This window comes from Girardinichthys multiradiatus, chromosome 12 (assembly GCF_021462225.1).
Source record: "Girardinichthys multiradiatus isolate DD_20200921_A chromosome 12, DD_fGirMul_XY1, whole genome shotgun sequence".
NCBI lineage: Eukaryota > Metazoa > Chordata > Actinopteri > Cyprinodontiformes > Goodeidae > Girardinichthys > Girardinichthys multiradiatus.
Genome location: NC_061805.1, coordinates 3,559,871 through 3,585,797, shown reverse-complemented (window position 1 = coordinate 3,585,797; position 25,927 = coordinate 3,559,871). Strand labels below are relative to the sequence as shown.

The 25,927-nt window shown below is 40.9% G+C and overlaps 1 protein-coding gene across 2 annotated transcripts in view; it reads left to right on the top strand.

Annotated features, from left to right (window-relative positions):
- LOC124878388 (nuclear receptor subfamily 6 group A member 1-A) overlaps nt 1–25,927 on the top strand; it is a 156,470-nt gene that overhangs the window by 92,561 nt on the left and 37,982 nt on the right. The window contains exon 4 of one of the 2 annotated variants that reach the window (XM_047382309.1): nt 10,405–10,428. The exons of the other annotated variant lie outside the window; for it this stretch is intronic. Within the exon in view, the coding sequence (XP_047238265.1) occupies nt 10,405–10,428 (24 nt within the window). The remainder of the gene's footprint in view (nt 1–10,404; nt 10,429–25,927) is intronic. 2 annotated transcript variants of the gene reach the window in all.

Below are 25,927 nucleotides of genomic sequence, written 5' to 3'. Positions count from 1 at the left end.
GGATATTGTGAAGAGAACGTTGAGAGACTCAAGACCCAACACTCTGGATGAGCTAAAGGCCGCTATCGAAGCATCCTGGGCCTCCATAAGACCTCAGCAGTGCCACAGGCTGATTGCCTCCATGCCACGCCGCATTGAAGCAGTCATTTCTGCAAAAGGATTCCCGACCAAGTATTGAGTGTATAACTGTACATGATTATTTGAAGGTTGACGTTTTTTGTATTAAAAACACTTTTCTTTTATTGGTCAGAGAAAATATGCTAATTTTGTGAGATAGGAATTTTGGGTTTTCATGAGCTGTATGCCAAAATCATCCGTATTAAGACAATAAAAGACCTGAAATATTTCAGTTAGTGTGCAATGAATCTAAAATATATGAATGTTAAATTTTCATCATGACATTATGGAAAATAATGAACTTTATCACAATATGCTAATATTTTGAGAAGGACCTGTACTTGTGACAATGCATCTGCAAACATCTACAAAATTTAGACTTTGTTTATTCAAAATGCTTAAGTCTATGCATTTAGATATGTTATAGATCACATTATCATTACTGAAATAATGAACATCTTGTCACCTTTTCAGTAGTTGGAAAACGTATACCTTTTCTGTTTAAAATTAAATATGAGCTTATTTTTATTTTCAAAATAATCTTTCCATATCATTGATTTTAAAGAAACAGCTTTGCCCTAAATCAGTATAAACACAGCCATTTTCATCTGCCTGAGTTGGCACACAACTACATAAAACAGCTCTGAGGACACAGACTCAGCTCTCCTGTAGCAGCTTACCTGATGGCTGAGAATCAAAACAGCGAAACAGTGAGCTGTTGGCAGATAAAAACTCCTGTAGCATAGGGGGGTTTGCAGGAGAAGAGCTTATGTGACCCTTTTTATTCAGAAAGACCAATGCAAAAAACATTGCTTGAACTAGCAGTGGCAACAGGGGTGGCTAGGAATTCATAAAGGTCATTTAACCTTCTTGTATGAACAACAACAGCGACAGCATAAACTAGATATGAAGTGAACTGAATTTACTGTATATAGTGCTTTTCTAGTCATACAGACCACTCAAAACTCTTTCAAACTATACACACACTCACCCATTCACGGTCACAAAGGTGCACGCATTTATACACCAATAAGCAGATTGGTAGGCAACTTAGAGCGAAGTGGCCAGGGTCACATTTACATGGGACAGGAGGAAGCTGGAATCAAATCCACAACCTTTCGATGGCAAGGCAACTCCTTCATCCACTGATTCAGTCGATCCTGAAAGCTAACGCTATGTATTCCAGTAACAACTTGCTGCTTGGTCCATTAAGGCTTTTTCCCCTGTGGGTATGATTTAATGCATGGTCAAAATATGGCTCCAATGGGACAAGATGACCAAAATTACAAATGGTATGAAGTAATGAAGGAGCCTCTCCAACCCAGCATCACTCCTCTGTTCTGTTCAGTGGTAAAGGAATTAGCAACCATAGCTAAAAATAAAACAAGTGGTGTGAAAGAGTATTTTATAGACGTCAATGGTTACACTGCTAAATCAAGAAGTTAAAAAAGTTGTTTTAAAACAGCCATCAAACAGCAAATTTGATGTGTTCAACTAGACAGAACTCTTAGCAACTTATTCTGCTGGCTCTAGTTGATCACAAAGTAAATATGATGCTCAATTATAAAAACACATAACATAAACAGGGTTGCTAAATTGTGTAATACCTATTGGTATTGCTCTAATTGAGATTAGAAAAATATTTAGTTTTTTTAGTAATAGTATTGACTTTGTTAATATTTTCCTTTGTATTAGTAACATGTTTAAATGACTGTGTTGTGTGTCTTTACGTTGGGTGTGTTGGGGTGAGTGTTTTTATGTGTACGCATGAGGGTGTGAATGTGTGATTGTGACTGTGTGTGCCCGTTTTTGTGTCAGGTTGGGTCTTGGACTGCTCCCTCTCCTGGATCAGCTTAGGTCCCCCCAATCAAATGTGGGGCCTATTTCCTCCCCGTCACACGGGGAGGAAATAGGCCCCGGTGGCTGGTGTCTCTGCCCGTCGGAGTTTTGGTGGTTGTCGGTGTCCGGGGCTGGGTGCTTTGGTATGTGCCAGCTGATTCCCGGTGACTGCTGCTGGGGCCTGAGCCCCCGGGCTCTGTCGCGCCTCTGCATGGGGAGCAATGTGCCCAGGGTTTTGGGTCTCTGTGTGCAAGGCTGGATCTGCTCCGGCGTAGACAGCTACTGGCGGGGCCTGTGGTCTCATCGCTGCAGCTCCCTGGAGCTTCTGCAATGTGGCTGCTCGGTGGTTTCCCTGGGGCTCTCCTCTGCACTTCTCTGGGGGAGGTTGTGGTAGTCCCAGCGGTGGTCCTCTTGGAGTACATGTGCTTTGGGGGGCCTTTGGATGTCTGTGGCTCAGATCTCCTCAGTGTCTATCTGGGGCCCTGGGGGCAGGTCTGTGGCTCTTCACACTACCAATTGCATATTTTTATAGAGAAACCTTATATACACAAGCACACTCATACTTAAATCCACAGGTGTTTAGATTCAGGTGTTAACAGATGCAGAAATATGTTCTCTTAATCCTTCTCTTTCTACTCTATTCTTTCTCCTCTCCCTTTTTCCTTTTTGTCTGACCTCTCTCTTCCTTGCATCTCGTTTTCCCTTTCGTTTCTGATTCCGTGTCCATTGCAATTGAAATAATCTCAAAGCAGTTTCTAATGAAGTTATTTTTTATAAATATCAAGAGGATCATTTTAATGTTGGCCGTAATGCTCCACTTGTGAGCTGTTGGGCTTCTTCTTGGGACTCAGATAACAATTACTAAGTTACTCTGCCAAGCAAGGGCATGGTAAAATAAAAAATAAAAAAAGACGTGTAAAATAAAAAAAATTAAACTAAATCACGTGATACAGGGAACCTGGTGTATTTCACTCAAGTTATCATTCTGTGAGAATGTAATACAGGCCAATCCCCAATAATTGCTACAGTCTTTGAACAATGGCAGAGGCTCAATTGTTTAATGGAAAGAACTTTTTCTTTATTGAACTTCTTGTAAGAACCAAAGTATTGCTTTTCAAACTAGGAATTGTTAGATTATTCTTCTGTTTTTTTTTTCTTCTGCATACTGCAAAGGGCCATCTACATGAAACTTTAAAGCCATCTTGTTTGTTAAAAGACGGATTTACTATTCTGACAGTTGCAAAGCGGTTGAGAAGGGCTCAGATTCCTCTAGATGGTGCTGGACTTTGATCAGACGTTTTAGTGCATCCTTCTCAGCTCTTTGACCTTAACTTTGAGCAGAGTGGGTTCTGAGGGGTTGAATGTCAGGATGGGGCCAGTGGGGGCAAAGTGAGGGTGAGCAGCAATGTGACCCTTCTATTGCTAAGCTCTCCTTATCCGTCTCTTATGCCGCTGAACATAAGGGTGAAAGGATATCCCATGGGGCACAGCTGAGGAGTGAAACCTCAATCTCAACCTGGGCCTCAGATCTTGTTGCAGCTTCAGATAAAACACAAACAGGACAGTGTGACCGGAGGTGTCTCAATATGCTGAGACATACTGCTTCCTCAGTTGGTTCTACTTTAGTCTTTCTCTTTGACTTTTTGTTGTTAAAACTGTGAAGGTCAGGGTTGTTGGTGCTGAAGTGAAGTTATCTTATATTCTGGTTAATTGCTCAGATTTCCCCCCCTTCATATAAAAAGTGTACTGTGATAAATTGCAGCTTGCGATTATAAGCTTGTGGTTTAGCTCATCAATTTGCTGTGCATGTCCTATTGCAGAAAATAGTGCTTTAGGCTCTATCAGTCTGTGTGCATGCACTTAAGTAATGATTATTGCTGGCTGTCTGCCGTAATCAGATTTTTCTTAAATCTGTATAAACTGGGAAACAGTTTTCCTATTAGAGTTAGGGATTAGGGAATATTTCACACAGCTAGATCAGTGCAGCATTAAAGTTATTTTTAGATTAGCCTGAAAAAGACTGAGCTTGAAAAACTTAAAAGTGTTGTTAGAACCATGTTGAAGGACATTGTTTTTTGCATTTTCATTTGAGCTAAAAAAGGAAAAAGAAATGTTTTATCTTTTAATTTAATGAACGTTAATGTTTTCTTTTTCTCTGGAAAGCTGTGGGCCAAGCTGGCTTCATTTATCACCTGTTTTTTTTCTTTTTATACAATGATTGAGAAGTTATTGAGAACCCTGGTGTAAGGGACTGCAAGGTTAATGGAGCATTGTATTTATGCAGGTGTACATTCTGATCATTATAAGCTTCTACTTAAGCACTTAGGATCCACGGTTGACATGTTATAACTGCAACCAAATAATAGAACATTCTGGCCCACATGCAAAACATGATGTATGAAAGAAAACCAGCAATGCCCATCACCCTGAATACATCGTGGCAGCATCATGCTGTGGGATTGTTTTCTCCAGCAGGGACAAGGAAAACACCGGACATTCCTGGAAGAGGAAGTGATGTGTGCGCTAACTGACAAAAGCACTTAAAGGAGACATGATTTCTAAGTTTTCTTTTAATAACAGTCCTATAACAACTGATTGCTTTGATCACTATAGACACAGCATAATTTAACAGTTATTAAAAAGAACACAATAACAAAATTCTAAACTTTAACCAGATGTTTACAAACTATCCAGCTTTGTTTACTTCATCTGGTGTATATCGTTTTACATAATTACTAACCAAGTCGGTCTTGCACAGCCTGGGGGATATTTCCCCTTTCACAGCCAAGATGGGTTAAAACCTCTCACCAGGTGATTTTTGCAGCTTGTAAGGTGCAGGACCTGAACGGGCCCAGAGCAATTTTTTCTAGGGTTGGATGCAGAGTATACAAGTTGTATGGCTGCTGCTCAAAGCAGAGTTAAGGGCAGAACATAGTCTGGCATGTGTGGACTGTGTGCGCACCGTCCGTGGACGTTGGAGGTTTTATAGTCGAGCGTACCAATTTCCTACGTATCCATTGTTTCATGTCTGAACACATTCTTCCATAGGTTCAGTTCAGAAACAAGCTTCGCATCCTCCTCTCCTGCTCAAAGCCAAACAGACATTCCACCCTCCTTTGACCCACGGGACCCACAGCTGTCCAGTAACACCTCACATTTTTTATGTTCCACCTCAGCCCTAGACCCTTCTGCTTCTACATGTTTGCCTTCAACCATATCATAAGATGCTGATGCTTCCTTTGCTTCCCCCTTCCACCTGTGTGTCTCAAGAAGTCAAGTGAAGATGCAACTAGAGAGACTGAATCGGAATAAGGCTGCAGGTCCAGATCATGTCAGCCCTAGAGTCCTGAAGGCCTGTGCAGAGCAGCTCTGTGGGATTCTGTAGCACCTCTTCAACCTTAGCCTGGCCCAGAAGAAGGTTGTTGTGGAAGACATCCTGTCTTGTTCCGGTACCAAAGAAAACTCACCCATCAGTCCTCAATGACTATAGACCTGTTGCCCTAATATCTCACATCATGAAGGTCCTAGAGAAACTCCTGTTGGCCCACCTGAGTAAGCAAACAATAAACTATCAGGACCCCCTTCAGTTTGCTTATCGCTGTGGAGTTGGAGTTGAAGATGCCATCATACACCTGCTTCAACAAACCCACTGTCATCTGGACAAAGCCAGCAGCACTGTGAGGATCATGTTCTTTGATTTCTCCAGTGCATTTAATACAATCCAATCTGATTTGCTTTGCCAGAAACTCCAGAAGACTCAGGTGGAGGCCTCAACAATCTCTTGGATTAAAGACTACCTGACAAACAGACCACAGTTTGTGAGACTGAAGGGTTGTGAGTCTGTGTGAGCAGCACAGGAGACTGTACTCTCCCCATTCCTTTTCACTCTGTACACCTCAGACTTCCAGTACAAGACAGACTCCTGTCATCTGCAGAAATACTCGGATGATTCTGCAGTCGTGGGGTGGATCAGAGATGGACAGGAAGCTGAGTACAGGAAGGTGGTGGACCGCTTTGTGGTATGGTGTGGAAACAATCATCTCATTTTGAACGTGACAAAAGCAAAGGAGATTATTGTAGATTTTAAGAGAAACAGGAATAAGTCAAAAACTATTACTATCATGGGAGAAGAAGTGGAGGTGGTGGAGGAGTATAAATACCTCGGTGTTCACCTGGACAACAGACTAGAGTGGAGATGCAACTGTGAAGCCATCTACAAGAATGGACTGAGCACACTGTACTTCTTGAGGAAGCTTAGGTCCTTTGGTGTTTGCAGCAAGATGCTGCATATCTTCAAGAAGTCTGTTGTGGAAAGTGTGATCTCTTCTGCCATCATCTGCTGGGGAAGCAGCATCAGAGCCAACGACTTAAAAAAGCTCAACAAGCTGATAAAGAAGGCTGGCTCTGTTCTTGGGACTCCTCTGGAACCTCTGGAGATCATTGTGCAAAGAAGGATTCTTCATAAAATGAAGAACATTATGGAGAACCCTGAGCATCCTCTTCATGAGACTGTCCTACAACAACAGAGTGTCTTCAGTCAGAGGCTTCTTCAGATCTGCTGTAAGATGGAGCGCTACAGGAGATCCTTCCTGCCCACAGCCATCAGCATCTACAACGGCTCTTTGAAGAAACCTGCATAATGAGCAACAACATTTAATTTCCCTTTGGGATTAATAAAGTATTTTTGAATTGAATTGAATTTGAATGTATTCATGACTTAATTACTGCAATGCACTTTTCTACAGACCACCAACTAAACACAGCCCGAATTCTGATGAGACAGAGGAAACGTGAACACATTACCCCAGTCCTTTAGTCACTCCACTGTCTCCCTCTGCCACCCATGATAGAATATATGGTGCACGGTAATGCTCCATCCTATCCTCAGTGCTGCATCTCGTCTGTGGAACACTATACTATGACTATCTTAGGAGGACACAGACTGTTGATTATTTTAAGAAAGAAATGAGGACTTTTCTTTTTTTTAAATGCTATAAGGTTTAAATGTTTTAATCTTCCTGCTTTTAGTGCTTGTTTTATTTACTTTTATTCGCTTTTCCCTGCCGGTAGCACTTTGTAAAATGTATTTTGCATACTAAATTTAAGAAATGATAAATAGCAGCTCATCACTCTTGAAAATATGTGTTTCAAAGAATATATTTGTTCTGAAACAGTAAGTCCTGGAAGGTTGTTACCATGTCACTGATTTATTTATTTTGAAATATGCCAGCCTACCATAATGCCATATTGGCTCCTGAACCCTGTTAGATTGCATTTAGCTTGACTTTTGTGGCCCAATTTAGAGATAATATTCCAATCTTATTACGTACAATAATGCAAATCACAAAGCTCACATACAGTTGTGGAAGGATCTCCACAACTCTTTGTGAGCTTTAAGATCTTGGTGATAAACTCTGGTGTCATTTAATATCTATAAGTTTTTCCAAGAGGTCAAAAACATTTGTATGTTTTGTATTGAGCTTGAAATATTTTCACTGAGTGTTTTCTAAGATGGTGGGTTTCATGTTTTAACTAGAGCTAATAAGTGTTGTTCTAACAGATTTGATCAGCCAGTGTCTTCCTTTTTAAGCAGCTGTCTCTTGATTGGGTCGCACATTTCCAATTAGGGTTACTAGACCTGTATATAAGAAGATAAATGTAAGATTTATGACTAGTTTTCTCACTCTTTTGAAATAAATGTAGTGTGCACCATTAAAGGTGTCACAAGCTGTTTTCTATGTGGAGGCTTAATGTCTGTGGGCTGACAGCTCTGTGATTCCTCCCAGGCGTTTCATCTCTATTTCCATGTGTGTACAAGGAAGCATCACTCGCTCCTTCTGCTTTCCTGTTGAAGTGGAACTGGAGCAGTGCTCAACATACATTTATAAAGGCTCCTAATTCATTTGATGCTATGATAAGCAATAATGGACCCAAGAAGGTATAATTTATTTGCCGCAGTTCAGTTTATGTTTTCCATAAAGTGTCCCACCACCTCCCTCCACCCCCCCTCCTTTTTAGAGCTTTTTCGTATGGTTGAAAAGGGGCCTATTTATTATTTAAATCCCTCCATAATTCATCCATTCCCCACCAACGCACCCTCCGTCGTTCAGTCTTCGTCTAACACAAATTAGCATGAACTCTGAATGCATGTGTGGAAAACGGAGCAGAGAACGAAAGTAGGCAGAAGTGGCGACAGCAGCCCATTCCGGTGGAGAAGGCTTTCTCAGTCAGTCCTTCCTGTGATGTGATTTTGGGTGACATATTGAGTCTAATTTGTAGCCTAAAGATCCAAACAGCTGTGGCCTATTTTTGTGTAGCTCTTGTTTGAGTGATGTCACAGTTTTGTGCCATGTAAGGCTGCGTCGCTCTCGGCGCTCAGTGTGAGGATGTCAGGAGAATTTCACTGAGCTGCTGATGAGGAAGGCAGGGGTTATGTAGCCTTTAGATGAATCTGATAAGTCAGCTGAGGCATTTTTTGTGCAGTTTGTAAGATGTCTTCTAAGCATTGTTAGCCATTCACACATTCACTGTTGCTGTGTTTGACATCGCTTCTTTATTTTAAATAATGCTGATATGATAGCACTGAAATGTCCTATTGATAGAAGATTTTGCTGTTGTAATTGGGGTTCCATTCATAACTGAATCATAAGTGAATTTTCATTAATACACCGTATTCAATCACCAGTGTGATTGTCTGGCCACGTCAACCACTCTGGCTTTTATAGCAAGAAATATTGACTCAATTTGTATGGAGAAAACTATGCACTACTATCAATATTAGGAATAGGCATCATTCTTTTCTTTGAAATTGTCATTAGTGTAGAGTTTAAATAGTACACTCAGCTAAGTATATAATTTTTTTGCCAGCATCTCATAACAGTGCTACCACAAAAGGTTATAATCCACCAAAAGAGCTGGAACTATAAAATATTTTAGTAATCAACTGATCTATTGAACATGTCCTCAATTAATCGACGGCTTTGATACACACATGCTTTCTTCAACACGTTGATTGCAGTTCCCTCTAGGGTCACAGCTCTGTGAATGATATTCCTGCAGCCAATACAGGAGATCAGTGTGGAAATAGAGCTCATTCATAATCTTCACACTTTTCTTTGGATCACATATCTCATTATAATTGTTCTCACAGTTGTTTTTCCCCTCTGTTTCACTATACAAAGTTTAGTTGTTGTAGCACAATAAAAATGGCAGCTTTGAGGAAATACGTCGCCATTATCTTTTTACTTGTTCTCTACTCTGCTGTAGATGAACAGACTACAGTCCCATCTGTGTGGTTTTCAGTTTAGCTCCACATGGTTCACTGCTGACTCCTGTGGAAAGCTTGATGAAGTGTGTTTTCAGTGTGGAACCAAGAAAGACCTGTTTGCGAATTTATTTTTGTGTTGTTATGCCAAGCTAACTCAGTTTACCAAAAACATTTTTACCTCTCTCTTTAAACTTATAACCTTTTAGGTATCAATTTTTCCACCCATTGTGTCCTTTCTCTTTTGATCATAGTTAAAGTAAACAGTAGCAGGTTTTGCAAACACAAAAATCATCTCCTGAGAAACATGACTACATTCGAAAAATTAAGATATTTCAACAGTATGAAGTTATATGAAGTAAACACAGAATTGAGGTAAGACATTTTTGTCATTTATGACAAAATACCATCTAGAAAATAAAATGAATTCAGTATGTATGTTTCTACCAGAACAATTTAGTTTGAAAATGACTTAAAGGATATACAAATGAAGAAACTTGGCTAAAACATACAGTATGTCCGAAACATTTGCTTTAAGGATATGCCTTGTGACATGATTGTTGTGGCCCAGCTCACTCGAAAGTGTTGGCAAGGTCCTAATTACCTAATTGTGTGTGTGTGTGTGTGTGTGTGTGTGCCAGGTAAGCTCCTCAGTGTGTGTGCCAGGTAAGCTCCCCAGTTTTCTCCTTGGCCTGTTTAGTTACTCCAGTCGGTCTCACTCCAGCACTTTGTGAGTGAAAGTGAGAAGAATCTGTCTTCTCCAAGTCAAGGAAAAACAGTTTTCATTACTTTTGGCTTAATGTAAAAGAACAGATGGACTATCTCATCTAACCACCATCTGAACACTAAATCCAATACAGATTTGAAGTGGGATATAGTCAACCCTGCAGGTTTGTAGTTTTCTTGTTCTTGTTAAAGCCGAGATAGAGGAACTCTAGAACATTGGGGGTGAATCCGCAGTAACAGTGATTCGCTTGCATCAGTGCAATCCTGTTTTGGGTTCAGTATGCATACCTGTTTATTTATCCAGTGCAGGCCCCTTCATGTCAAAAAGTTTCCCGGTTAAGCACATAGACATAACATTACTGGTAAATAATCCTGCAGTCTCACAGTTTAACTATGCCCTGACATTCCAACTCTCTTGATCATGTATATTGATAAAGCTTTGGTTTCTGTTTCCACAGATGCAATCAATGAAAGTAATCTAGGTAAGTAAAAATGCTTTTGTGTTTTTATGAAGTGCTGCATGATGAAAGCTATCTGTGAAGATTCCGACAAAATTCTCCATCTGGAATTTTGTGTTCGTGTTTCCACTGCTGCCGTCACCTATTTCACTGTTATTTTTACTTCTATGATTAGCAGCATAAAAATAGTTGGTATAATAATGTCAAAGATGACTCTTGAACTTTGTCCTTTCCCATCTTCATAGCCTTGTTACAAAGTGCAACCCTGCTACAATCACTAAGATGTTCCACGTTGGATATCAAACGTATTTCCGACCCTGGTTAGACTAGTCTATATGTTGTTTTCAACTGCTATTTTTTTACCTCCAAAAACTATCTGCATTTTCTCTGGCCCGGGACTTCTAATCAAAATGCTGTAGATAGCAACAAGACTTCAGAATTCAGTGGAAGAACATCATAAAAAGGGCTGAAGCAGTGCCTGGCTAAAGATTCTTCTTTAACACTTGTAGTTCATGCTTTCTTCGACTTAATTTACCATTTTCTCTATCATTAACTTTTTACGCACCTCCTGAGATCCCCTGCTGATTTAGTACGTTTGCTAACCTAAAAAGAAATGAACAGTCTATAATTTGTAATGGTAGTATGAGCATGGAGAGACAGAATATTAACCAAAAAAATATTTACCTAAAAGGTAAATATAAATTTCCATGTCTGAGATGAGTATTTGATCCCACAGCAAAACATGACTTAGAATTTGGTTGTGAAACCAAGCACATTGGTAACATGATTCTTGTAGTTGGTCATCAGGTTTCCAGACATCTCTGGAGAGATTGTGACCCACTCCTCCTTACATGAGGTTTAAAAACATTTTAGATTACTTGGCTCCCACTTGGCATGCAAACATTTCAGCTTCCTCCACAGACCCACAACCCTTTTTGTAAGATTGAGGTTTGGAGAGGGGCCCTAACTTTATGTGCTTCTTCTTTAGCCACTCCATTAATTCCTTTAATTGTATGTTGTGGGACATTGCCATCCTGAAGACCAATGCATGTCCTATCTTTAAGGTCATACTTTCCATTTTTCTTCCTATAAAAACAAAGTTGATTGGGTTATCTCCAAAGATTTTTATCTTGATATTATTTGACCACCGCTGTTTCCCCCAAGCCTTCTCTGAACCATGAAAAGTTACGGGCAATAACGAGTGCCTCCAGTGTTTTTGTGGACTGATCCCTCGTTTTTCTCATAATTCAATTCAATTCATTTCAAAAATACTTTATTAATCCCAAAGGGAAATTAAATGTTGTAGCTCATTATGCAGGTTTCTTCAAAGAGCCGTTGTAGATGCTGGTGGCTGTGGGCAGGAAGGATCTCCTGCAGCGCTCCATCTTACAGCAGATCTGAAGAAGCCTCTGACTTAAGACACTCTGTTGTTGTAGGACAGTCTCATGAAGAGGATGCTCAGGGTTCTCCATAATATTCTTCATTTTATGAATAATCCTTCTTTGCACAATGATCTCCAGAGGTTCTAGAGGAGTCCCCAGAACAGAACCAGCTTTCTTTATCAGCTTGCTGAGCTTTTTTAAGTCCCTGGTTCTGATGCTGCTACCCCAGCAGATAATGGCAGAAGAGATCACACTCTCCACAACAAACTTATAGAAGATATGCAGCATCTTGTTGCAAACACCAAAGGACCTAAGCTTCCTCAAGAAGTACAGTCTGCTCTGTCCTTCTTGTAGACGGCTTCACAGTTGCATCTCCACTCTAGTCTGTTGAACACCGAGGTATTTATACTCCTCCACCACCTCCACTTCTTCTCCCATGATAGAAATAGTTTTTGACTTATTCGTGTTTCTCTTAAAATCTACAATCATCTCCTTTGTTTTAGTCACGTTCAAGATGAGATGATTGTTTTCAAACCATGTCACAAAGTGGTCCACCACCTTCCTGTACTTAGCTTTTTGTCCATCTCTGATCCACCCCACAATTGTTTGCTTATTCCGGTGGGCCAATAGGAGTCTCTCTAGGACCTTCATGATGTGGGATGTCAGGGCAACAGGTCTATAGTCATTGAGGACTGATGGGTGAGTTTTCATTGGTACTGGAACAAGACAGGAGGTCTTCCACAACACTGGAACCTCTGGGCCAAGCCAAGATTGAAGAGGTGCTGCAGAATCCCACAGAGCTGCTCTGCACAGACCTTCAGGACTCTAGGGCCGGCACAACCTGGACCTGCAGCCTTATTCTGGTTCAGTCTCTCCAGTTGTTTTTACCTGACCTCTTGAGACACACAGGTGGAAGGGGGAAGCAAAGGGAGCATCAGCATCTTCTGATTTGGTTGAAGGCAAACATGTAGAAGCAGAAGGGTCTATGGCTGAGGTGGAAGATAAAACATTTGAGGTGTTACTGGACAGCTGTGGGTCCTGTGGGTCAAAGGAGGGTGGGATGTCTGTCTGGCTGTGAGCAGGAGAGGAGGACGCTGAGCTTGTTTCTGGACTGAACCTATTGAAGAATGTCTTCAGTTCATTGGCTCTGTCCAGACCTCCATCGGTCTGATCATCCTTCTGCTTGAAGCCTGTGATCTTATAATAATAATAATAATCATTGTCACTCTTAGACAGTATGTTCAGACCCTGGGCAACTGATGGTTATTTTACTGTCTCTTCACATTTGAAGTGAAACTAGAGTTGGTTGGTCTTTTGTTTGTAAGTCAGCTAACTTACAAATGCTGCAGGGCACCAATAATGTTTTCTCCCTCTGTGATCTTCAAACCAGAAGTGTTCACTGGTTTTTATCCAGGACTGCAACCTAGAAAGACCTTTGTCTTATTGCTAAATTATTATAACAGTTAGCTGTTGTTATTACCTAGAGTAATGTTACTTAATTGCTCACATTTTAATCTATAACTCATCAGCCTCATAGCATAATTGCTGATGTCATTTTTGCCAAAATATGACTTAGGCAATTATATTATGAGACTAATGAAATACTAAATGTCTTTTCTATGAAATGTTATATTTGGCCTAATAATAGCCGTAAAGTCCCTGTCAAAGCAATTGTGAAAGAAACTGAAAATGCTCAAACTATGTAAAGATATAGAGATGTAGGAAAACACTCAAAATATGAGCAAACTCTTTTCATCCCAGTATCCAGCCAGCCAGAGGCTGTGTGCTGCAGCAGGGAACCTTGTTGCATTTCATCTACTTTGAGGGTGGAGTGTTGCTGGACAAACCTACCTTGGCGCTGCCTCTTAATAAATCCGAGTTAGCTTTAATCTGCTTGAAATAGCAGATGAGAGGACTTTACAGCAAAATGCCAATTCCCACAGTGTCAGTCACGCAGCACATTTATCCTAATGCTTCTGTAATATATCACTGGGAGAGTTGCAGTATGGATGCTCTGCTCAATGTATGGTTGCCCTCCATAAAATGAATCTGGATACATTCTCATTTTAATTCTCATAAATGGCTTTTGCTATGACAACCTCTTAATTTTTCATACACTCATGTATAGCTTGGTTGAGACATTGAATTACCAAGTTTGTACTATGGGATTTATAATGAATATTTGACCAATGAAAAAGACTGTCCAATAGTATTTCAGTTATTGTAATTACTAGCAGAATTAATATATCCATTAGTGTTTGTATACTTTTGTATACACATTTGATTAGTATTCTTTTAAATTTAAAAATGCCAATGCCTTTATTTAACAATTATTCATAATAATCAAATGCCTTACAATGCATTCGTTTATATAACATTTCAATTGGATTTAACATTTTTAAGCATATTAAAAACCTGTTAACTGAAATTAATGGTAATAAAAATGTTTTTATTAACTTAGCCAATCAAAAACCAGCAATCAAAACAAAAAAAATAGAGGAGCTGTAATTTAAGAAATGTTGAAGATGGCTCCAAATTGTGTATTAGTGATTGAGCCTCAGAAACATTCAAACCCACTGAACCCTCAGTGCGTTTCTACTCATATCCAGAATACTTGAAAGCTACTGTCCACACGCTTCACACTTTCATGAATATATTTGAGATTTTATGTTTGACACTCTTGGCTTTAAACTGAACAGTTTAGTGTTGAGCTGACAACATAACTGCATGCATTATTATCTGCGGAGCTCATTGGTAAAATCATGTTTGCCATATAGTCCAATTGGAAAGAAAACATCCTCTCGTGTTCCAAAGCAATTCAGAAACCTTATTTAATCTTTCACTCTTGTACATCACCAGTAAAACTACTGCTTACTGTAATTTGTACAGGCCCTTATTATTAGTTTGTCAAGTTATTTATTAGGACACTGTCAAACCACTGAAAGCTACAGTACAGATTTACTGGTCATAATTGTCTTAATAATAATATTATTATTATTACATATAATAAACGTATTTTAATGATTAAAGCATTTGTCACATCTCTAGATGTCCAATCTGCAGGAGTTGCCAAAAAAATCTATGTGACTTGGTCTGCAGTGCCCATTCACTAGCCTGTATTCAGTCTCCATGGTAACCAACTGTTGTTGGCCAGTGGGTGGTATTAATTAGAACTGGGAGCCCACATCTGATTGGTACACCAACTACAAATTAAAGGGAGAAACAAAAATAAAGGGGAAAGCAGTTTTACTTCAAATAGCTTCAGATGAAATCAGACCTTACAGCTTTTACATATTCAGTCTGTTTTGATGACATCTGGTAAAACTTATTTTTACCTTTTTTAGTACAAAATACATCTTTTCTTAGTCTTAGGTAGTTCCACTATCGCCCAGTTTTCTGTAATAGCTTTTTTACTTGCTGCTAGTAACATATATTTGTTCTGGTTTTATCTCAGACATCCACTACAGCATCAGGAAATAGATCTCATAACAGATCCATTGCTCTTGCATCTGAATGTTGCTATGGAACAGTTCAAAAACAAGCAAATACCTCACTCTTTTAAGTTTAGGCATGCTAGCAGTGTGTGTAGCTACTTAAAGCTGTAAATTATCTTTTGTGTTATCGAGGGAGAAACATTAGCAGTCAAAGACAGTGCTCTAGCTGTTTCCTTTAGGTCAGCAGTAACTGTCAACTACACAAACTGTTTAGCTGGTGTGCTTGAAGATGGAGACTGGACAGCAGAGGTTACCTTTGCAGCAGTTGACCTTGCAGATTATTTTCCATAAAAAGCCATCTGTTATTTTCCTCATGATACTGAAGGTTATCTTCATTTGCATCAAAACTGAACACATAACCCTACATCATAGCATACGGAGTCAAACTTAAACAGAATCTTCCTGGAACAAGACAGGCCAATGTGACCATGTGTGCAGCCATTCTCAGACCAGTTGAAGAAGTCATATCGATGAGGGAAAAATGAACCCTTTTTCAATTTGAGGTAGGGGTGGGCAATATGGACCTTAGATGTTATCATGTTATTTTTTGATACTATTGTGATAATAACGGATGATTCTTCTTTTCAGTCTTTTTTTATCTAACTGCGTGACCACAGATCACAGCAATGATAGCGCCCCAAACACAAATACTGCTCTTCAAAAATATATATATCGCAAAATATATATTTTGAGATAGGCTTCTTCAGGACACCAATTACATAAAAAGGTGTGATTTCCATCACTAAAATGCACACAGTAACTGCATACAATCATATTTTCAAATGTATTGATATGTTTTGATGCTCTCATGGAACAGTGGAGAAAATGTTAACAATCTTAGCAATGCAGCTAGTTTTTGGAGTTTTCAAATACCATTAAGTGGAATTTATTATTGTAACAATAATTCAAAATACTTATCATAAGAAATTTTTCAATAGATTTATTTGCACGGTGGCGCAGTTGGTAGCACTGTTGCCTTGCAGCAAGAAGGTCCTAGGTTCGATTCCCAGCCTGGGGTCTTTCTGCATGGAGTTTGCATGTTCTCCCCGTTCTCACCGGGTACTCCGGCTTCCTCCCACAATCCAAAGACATGCCTGTTAGGTTAATTGGTAACTCTAAATTGCCCTTGGGTGTATGAATGAGTGTGTGCTTGGTTGTTTGTGTGTCGCCCTGTGATGGACTGGCGACCTGTCCAGGGTGTACCCCGCCTCTCGCCCATAGACTGCTGGAGATAGGCACCAGCTCCCCCGTGACTTACTATGGAATAAGCGGTAGAAAATGACTGACTGACTGACTTTGATAAATGCCCTCGCCTAGTTTTAGGTATAAAAGGCCAGGATCTCCAGCCATTGTTTTCCTCCAATCTTTGAGCAGGTCACCGGGGCAACAGGGAGACCCAGACATCTCTCTCCCGAGCGACACCCTCACTCAAGCTCATCCTTTGAGACCCCAAGGCAATCCTGGATTAAAAATTGGATAAATAGGGATATATAGTCCCTGAAGCGAGTTCTTCGTCTGTACCAGGGTTTCCTCCAGTGGGACCTGCCAGGAAAACCTCCTAAAATGAAGCCCAAACCACCTTTACTGATGCAACGTTTTGTCTTTAACTCACAATAATATGCAAAGGGTTAAAACAATACCTTGGTTAGTGTAGTGTTACACAACAATTGAGTAAATTTACAAAAAGAGAAATCAATGTTTATAATAATTATTTCTGATGCCTTTCTCACCTTTTTTTGTTGATTGATTCTACAAAGAGCATTTAAAACAGCTAAAGAACATTCTTGAATAAAATCCCAGAAATAACTAAATTGCACCCCAAAATTACAGGAACAACACTGAGAAACTGTAGACAGATGCGATCACTCTGTAGCGCTGATAAAAGCCAAACCACACACCTGACATCTTTATTTGCTCCACGTTTCAGTGGTTATGATCAGACTCTGACCTGTTGAAACACTCAGGACTGAATGAAGGTGTGAATCAGTGAGACAACTTCTGTGTGAAGCTTACTGTGTACTGTGTCAGCAGTTATTTTTCTTATAAAATGTAATGTTAAAATGATAAGGTACTAGATTCAGACCGCAGGCCTTGAGCTTGACATGTCAGCTTTAAGAGCTCCTTAGGTCTTACTGAGGATGACTGAAATGAGAGCATATATCTTAATTCAAATGTGCTTATAGCATTAGAGAGATTTGCATATTGTAATTAAATGTGAAGGTAAAAAAGTAAACAATTAAAATGGAATAAACTGAATCTTCTGCACACACAAACATGCAACTATTGCATCCATGTAAATATGGTCATCAGTGTTTGTTTGGCAGCCATTTGTAAAGCTTTTAGCCACATAGAGGCACCAGAGAAATGCAGCCAAATGCAGATGGTCATCACGTGACAGGAAACTCTCACATCAGCTCTGTAAAGCATGAGGTAAGACAGAGCAGGTCTGTGATATCATTGTCTCCCTACTGAATCCAGGGCAACTACTGTCCCTGCCTCACTGATAAAAGGTCTCCTTGGAGCTTAATGACAGAATTGTGTTCTTGTCAGTTCCTGCTGCTCGGAGTGGGTTAATAGTCACATTAGCCCACATAACATGTCATTAGCTCTCCACCCGTAGCCCAATCAGGGACAAGTCTGTCATTTTGATGCTAAATCACAGGGCAGGAGGGCGAGAGATCAGTCACACCGGTACCCTGAAACTCCTGTGTTTCCGCCCACTCTTCCTCACCATCTTTATATGCACCGTCCTACACATACTGTATTAACAAGAAGGAATTACTGTGGCATGGACTGGAATCAAGCAAATAGAAGCCAAAGAGCAGCACTCTGATGGGAGGCTGATACGAAAATCATTCCATAAAAATCATAATATGCTCATTTCTGACTGTGATCGGATGACTCATGCTTATCACACTGATGATTAGCAGGCTTGCGTCGAATCCTTTAGAGCTCAAGCTAATCTGCTTTGATTATTAGCCTCTAAGCCTTCCTTCCATGCTGGATTTGCTGAGCACAGTGTGATGAGAAATTACAATCTCCTCATATTTGTATTAATCTGTCGATGCTTACTTGTCAAACCGATGCCCAAAATGCAGATCGCCCCTACAAAAGTAGCCGTCTTAACCCCTTAACATTATATATACCATTCAGATGCTGAGTGTGAACACATTGACAGCCTTAAACTCCCTTGGTTTATATTAGCTCCAGCTGTTGTTTCCCACCCTCAGGGATGTGGGTCGAGCCTGCTAAACTCTGACTCTTTACCGTGTTATGCTCTATTAGCAACAAAGAAACCTGAAAAAGCTCTTCATCGAAGTTGTAAACCTTTTAAAATCTAACTCAAAGTGCATAAATTGCACAGCACCCCATGCTTTCTGTATTTGCTAAGCAAATCTGAAGTTAACGGATATAGCCTTGTTTTTATTTTTATTGAATTAAAGAGGTAAAGTAAACATAAGCTGCTTATCAAATTTACTTGATTACCTAATCAAGTGTGACAACCCTCCATTTATGCGGGACTTTTGGCCGTTTGCTAGTTCTTCCTTTTTTCATGACTGTATTATTATAAAAAAAGCCCAAAAGATGTTATCAAAATAGTGTTTTTTGTTCTCAGACTTAAATTTTTTGAACCGGTACTGGCATCAAGACTTGCAGCCTGTATGAAGCTTCTGTTACATGTACGCATGGACATTTTGGAATTATTGTGGTTTCTCCACACACAAAACAACTTCTGCTCATTTTTACAGCTTACTGGTCACAGTGGGCTTTTAATGCCTTCTACTACTTGCCCTGCAGCCAAAGCTTCATGGGAAATAAGCTGAGCATGAAATATTTAACAAATTTTCCAGCCTATGGCTCCAAAAGTAGATAAAAGAGGCTCCATTTTTGATCCACGTCAGCGAGATCTTAGCAAAGCTGTGGGCCGATTCTTGAGTTAGAGTGGGCAAGCTGATAATTACTAAGTGAGCGTGATCGTCTTATATAATGCATGCACATCTTTGCTCAGTACCATGACCTTCTCTGCTGAGGATTGCATCTGCCTAACTTTGCCCTTTAACTGAGGGATGTTGTGTAAGTGAAGAGGGCACAATGTGAATAACGCTGGTATTTGTGCAACAGCCTGTGCTGAGTGGAGAGCTAACTGGAGCTGTTCGGCAAGGTTCACGGCTGTTATTCCTATAGGCCATGAGCGTGAAAGGAGCTAATACCATCTGACAGTTCTAGAGCAAGAAGAGGAGGGCTGGACAGAATAGGAGGAGAGAGAGAAGGGTGGGGGTGGGGGTGCTAAGAGATAGAGGGATCAAAAGGGGTTGGGGGCTGTTGGATGAGAGAAAAATAGTGGATGAGCTAGATATGGACAAAGCAGGGATGAGGAATATGGGAGGGGAAGGGCTAAGGCAGCGGCATTGTGGAGACCTCTATTGTTATTCGCAGTAGAAAATGGCCTCTGAGATCTGCTGCTGCTTAACAGCACAACATACGTTACAAATGTTCCAACATGCTGTAGAAATGCACATGACATCAAGGCTTCAAAGATGTAGCCTCCAGTCTTTTAAACACTTACAAAAAGTGTCGCTCATCCAGAATCATCGAGCGTTCAGACACTGCGACAGATTCAACAGCGGCAGCCATTTTGAAAATCTGTCTCAGAGGGTCCAACAGAGGCCGTCGAGGCTTTGCTTAGGTTTCAATGCCGGTCCCAAAATATGAGGGGGCACAGGCACCTGCTGGCCATGTGGTGATGTAAGAAACTGTTTTCTCTCTTTAAAAAAAAAGCTAAAAAAAGTTGAGGAGGGCTGGCCCTGAAAACAAATAACAGACAGATCAAGGGGAGAGGAAGTGGAAGAGAGGTGGGATCCCACTGTAATTTGACAGGCTCCAGTGACGCTCTGAGCAGCACCTCTTTTGAAGAAAGCATACAGCAGACACCCTGCTGCCAGCCCAACCTGTCATTAGAAAAATGGTAGAAAGACACAGATAGGTGACGTCTGTTGTTTCATCCTCACTTACAATCCACATGAATGTGTGAGAATTTCACCCATTTCCAGCTTGAAGCATGTATAGAGAAAATAGCTGTTTCAGTCTAGCATAGTTCATGTTAATGATTTTGTACATTATTCATTTTCTGACCTATTCCATTGTTGAAACAACAAATAAACTAGTCAGTCAGTCATTTTCTACCGCTTATTCCATAGTGGGTTGCGGGGGAGCTGGTGCCTATCTCCAGCAGTCTATGGGCGAGAGGCGGGATACACCCTGATCAGGTCGCCAGTCCATCACAGGGCAACACACAAACAACCAAGCACACACTCATTCATACACCTAAGGGCAATTTAGAGTGACCAATTAACCTAATAGGCATGTCTTTGGACTGTGGGAGGAAGCCAGAGTACCCGGTGAGAACCCACGCATGCACGGGGAGAACATGCAAACTCCATGCAGAAAGATCCCGGTCAGGAATTGAACCCAGGACCTTCTTGCTGCAAGGCAACAGTGCTACCAACTGCGCCACCATGCAAATAAACCAATTCAATACAATTGTTTGTAACGTGTAAATGTACCAAAAAGTCTAAATATATTACAATTAATACTTAAGGTATTAAAACACCTATTCATTCAAAACTGGCATTGAATCTTTTTTGGTAAGGGTCTATTAGGATCCCACATCCTGACTTGGTAATGTTGGTAATGTTTGCGCACTCCTCCTTGCTAAAGTTTTCCAAATCTGACAAATTGAGAGAACATTTCTTGTCCACAGCCCTCTTCAGATGATCTTCTGAATTTAGTCCAAGACTTTGGCTAGGCCAAGGTCTTAATTTCCTCTGTCATTTTTTGTTAATTTGAGTGTATGCTGGAACTTATTTTAAATGAAGGAAAATAAAAGAAATTTAAGTTTTTAGAAGGAAAGAAAACCTCACAGGAACTACTGTCGTTTGTTACAGAAAATAGACAAAAGATAAAAATACACTTTTTTGTTGTATAGTTTTATGTTGATACCGTGATACTGCAGCGTTATTATATGGTGAGAATATAATCTCTAATCTTTCTTCAACTGCTACAGTTTGACTCCAACTTTACCATCATAGCTAACTTTGCTGAAATTTTCTAAATAGTGGTATAATAGTGCTTAAATGACTTAATTTTAGATCAAAGTAAAAGAGGGAGACCTTATCCTGAGGTAGTTTCCTCTGCAGCCCCCAGAACCTACCATCAACTTCTGTTCTGGTCCTTTTTTTAGGTGGACCTTGAGCAGGACTTTGTGGTGGGGTCTCTCCTTTGACGATCCATCTAAAACCTGATTTGTGTGTGGGTCTGTATGCATTTGTTTGATCCTTGTTTGGAGTTTGTTCGGTGCAGCAATTTGAGCATTTGTGCAGAAATCTAACATATATTCATCCTCTGCATTATAGAAAAAAATTTTGTTTGCAAAATGAAAATAATTCTTTGTAGAGCAACATCCACGTCTGGATTTATCCATGATGGTCAGCAACCACTGGAAGAGAAGCACTTATGTTAGAGGAAACCAAACAGCATCAAAGGCAATGTGGGTTCTCTGGCTGGAGATAAGACGATTAGGAGGCAGAGGCCCCCACAGCAGCCCACATAATTGAAGCTGCTGGCCCGCATCTATAGAAGAAAACTGCTGCTATGCTGCCTCTAGGGGCACATTGTGATCCACTTTGATCAGCCCGTTTGTTTGTGAGTGAACAAGTCTGCTCATGCTGCTAATTTATCTAGCTCTTTGTCTTCTGAGGCAGAGCTCACTGTGGCCCTTTCCTTGTGTGACACTGCCCTCTGGTGATAAATGTAGGCACTGCTGTAGCAAATAAACATGGCTTCTTATGATGGAATTGATTTTACTATAGCCTTGGAGGTAGCTAACCTGTCTCTGCTTGAACAAACTAAGAAACATTCTTTACAAAATTTTCAGTCCTTGTCAAAAGGGTATATTACAAAACCATTTTAACCATATTCCCGCTGTTATTAAAATTAATATGTGCCTTGTGATGCCCTGTGGTGGGTGCTCCAGGAGTACGGAGTCGGGGGCCCTTTATTAGGGGCCATCCGATCTCTGTACAAGTGGAGCAGGAGTTTGGTCCGCATTGCCGGCACTAAGTCGGACCTGTTCCCGGTGCATGTTGGACTCCGGCAGCGTTGCCCTTTGTCACCGGTCCTGTTCATAACTTTTATGGACAGGATTTCTAGATGCAGCCAAGAGCTGGAGGGGGTCTGGTTTGGGGACCAGTGGATTTCGTCTCTTCTTTTTGCAAATGACGTGGTCCTACTGGCCCCTTCTAGCCAAGACCTACAGCATGCGCTGGGGCGGTTCGCAGCCGAGTGTGAAGCGGCTGGGATGAGGATCAGCTCCTCCAAGTCCGAGGCCATGGTACTCGACCGGAAAAGAGTGGCTTGTCCTCTTCAGGTTGGAAGGGAGTTCCTGCCTCAAGTGGAGGAGTTCAAGTATCTCGGGGTCTTGTTCATGACTGAGGGAATAATGGAGCAGGAGATCGACAGACGGATTGGTGCGGCTGCCGCAGTAATGGGGGCACTGTGCCGTTGTGGTAAAGAGAGAGCTGAGCCGAAAAGCAAAGCTCTCAATTTACCGGTCGGTCTACGTTCCTACCCTCACCTATGGCCACGAACTTTGGGTCATGACCGAAAGAACGAGATACAAGCCGGATATAAGCGGCTGAAATGAGCTTCCTCCGTAGGGTGGCCGGGCACTCCCTTAGAGAAAGGTGAGGAGCTCGGGCATCCGGGAGGGTCTCGGAGTAGAGCCGCTGCTTCTCCACATCGAGAGGAGCCAGTTGAGGTGGCTCGGTACCGGATGCTTCCTGGACGCCTTCCTCGGGAGGTGTTTCCGGTGGCCGTTGAGTGTGCTGACCCCGCGACCCGGTAGACCGGAAGACAACGAGTACGATTAAAATTAAGGATTCGTGAATGTAGTTTACTTTTTTGTGGTCAGAGCTGTTGTTGCTGATGAAAGCGTTCATTTCTGAATCCTAAACTAGAATTATTTAATGCACACTGTTCTTTGTAACTCCAACAGCTTTTTGGATGGTTTTGGTACTTTCCACCTTTTTCTGGTTTTCGTCCTTTTCAATAGATTTGGGCATTTTTGGATATACTTTGACTCCTAACCAGAAATCCCAAGCAGTTTTCTTCGGTGATTGGTTCTATCCCTTCTGGTAAAAGACTTCACTGTTGTGTTCCCAGTCCAGCCTGTTATCTGTTTGAAAACTACAGTATTCCTTCTCCTCTAGCACCTCAACTTTTTATCCTCATGATAGTGTTTGGGTGAGAGGATTAGGTTGACCAGATACCAAAAACCAAATGCGGGACAACAAGGATGCTTATGAGGGACACATTACTAACACTACAATGATGTCAAAAATTTTATTTAATTAAGATCTCACATTACACTCATCAATCTCTGCTTTGCCTGTTAGTGCACAACAATGAATTAGCACAAGTTTGAAAAAAACCTTTACAAGCTTTTGAAGTTTAACACTGATAATCTCAAACCTACACAGCAATTTTCAGATAACACGCTTCACTGAATCCCTGGAATGAATCCCAGATGAGTGGTTTGTTTTTAAAATGAATCATGTAAGTTTTATCATTGCAGCTTTGCATGAATTCTAACTTAAACATGAGAGAAAGAGACAAAAAAAGATTTAAGTAAGATGAGGATATAAAATTCATGTTGATTTTGTGCTGAGTTCTGATAGTTAATAAATAACTTTCTAGGTTTTGATACATGTGGCTCACAAATAAATTATATCTAAAAATGCTTAATATGGAGATATAAAAACATATTCAAATATCTGGGTGGCACACAACCCCTTCAGTGAGTCCCCTTCAGTCTGAGGGGGCTGAAGGCCCCTCATAGCTTTCAGTCGTTCATGCAGCCAGTTGCGGGTTCGATTCCCGGCCCAGGCGACTTTTGCTGCATGTCTTCCACCCCTTTCCTGTCAGCGTAACGTTGAAAACGTGAGAACAAAAAAGGCCACTAGTGCTGCTACCTTGTCTGTCTGGCAGTCATCTCTGGGTTTGAGTAAAAATGAGTCCTTAGATCAGCAGGTGGAATTATCAGCTCTGCATTTCTTGTGCAACTCACTTTTACAGTGTCCCTTCACATCGTGCTCTCCTCTGTGAAATTGAAAATAACTTTGGCATTTGACTTATCAAAATTTGACCCAGTCAATTGTAGAACATTGTTTCTGTTTGAGGGACACCGGGACAGGAGGGAAAAATGTGGCACAGTCCCGTACAAATCAGGACATTTGGTCACCCTAGAGATGATGCCAGGTGCTTCATAAGGTTGGAGTTGCTGGTTATGGACGTGGATAATTTCTTTGTTCCCGGACATAACTTACAAATCACATGCACATTTTGCCTTTCACTTCAGTGAACGTGAAATATTGCATATAATTCCAACTTTTGAATGCTGTCTGAATTTAAAAGACTCCCCTCCATCGTCATGTTTCTCTCTTGCTGTTGGATGACTCTGTCTGTGTGGTGAAAACCCGCCTACCTGATGGCTTCTCAGCCAAGCGGTGTCACGTATGCCACTATTTCTCCATGCCCTCTCCTCCACTCCCCCACCTCCAGCTTTTTTCTTGAAGAGCTTTAAAACACTCACTACAGCTGCGGGAGAAAAGCAGATCTCTCAGCAGCAGCTGACTGTGCTCTTATTAAACCACGCTTATGTAGTTGTAGTAACGCGTCGCGTTACATTGTAAACATCATAGCGGCTTTATGGAAATGAGAAAAGTAATTCAATTCAAAAATACTTTATTAATCCCAAAGGGAAATTAAATGTTGTTGTAGCTCATTATGAGGGTTTCCTCAAAGAGACGTTGTAGATCCTGGTGGCTGTGGGCAGGAAGGATCTCCTGTAGCGCTCCGTCTTACAGCAGATCTGAAGAAGCCTCTGACTGAAGACACTGTTGTTGTAGGACAGTCTCATGAAGAGGATGCTCAGGGTTCTCCATAATGTTCTTCATTTTATGAAGAATCTGTCTTTCCACAATGATCTCCAGAGGTTCCAGAGGAGTCCCCAGAACAGAGCCAGCCTTTTTTATTAGCTTGTTGAACTTTTTTAAGTCCCTGGTTCTGATGCTGCTTCCCCAGCAGATGATTGCATAAGAGATCAGACTCTCCACAACAACAGACTCACAGAAGATATGCAGCATCTTGCTGCAAACACCAAAGGACCTAAGCTTCTTCAAGAAGTACAGTCTGCTCTGTCCCTTCTTGTAGATGACTTCACAGTTGCATCTCCACTCTAGTCTGGTGTCCAGGTGAACACCGAGGTATTTATACTCCTCCACCACCTCCACTTCTTCTCCCATGATAGAAATAGTTTTTGACTTATTCCTGTTTCTCTTAAAATCTACAATCATCTCCATTTGTTTCAGTCACGTTCAAAATGAGATGATTGTTTCCACACCATGCCACAAAGTGGTCCACCACCTTCCTGTACTCAGCTTCTTGTCCATCTCTGATCCACCCCACGACTGCAGATCCAAGTTAGATTACTCCGGTACCGAAAGAGTAACACAGTTACTAACGCCGTTATTTTATAACGCTGTTACTCCCAACATTGGTTGCCATTCTGAGTGATGCTCTGAGAGCGCT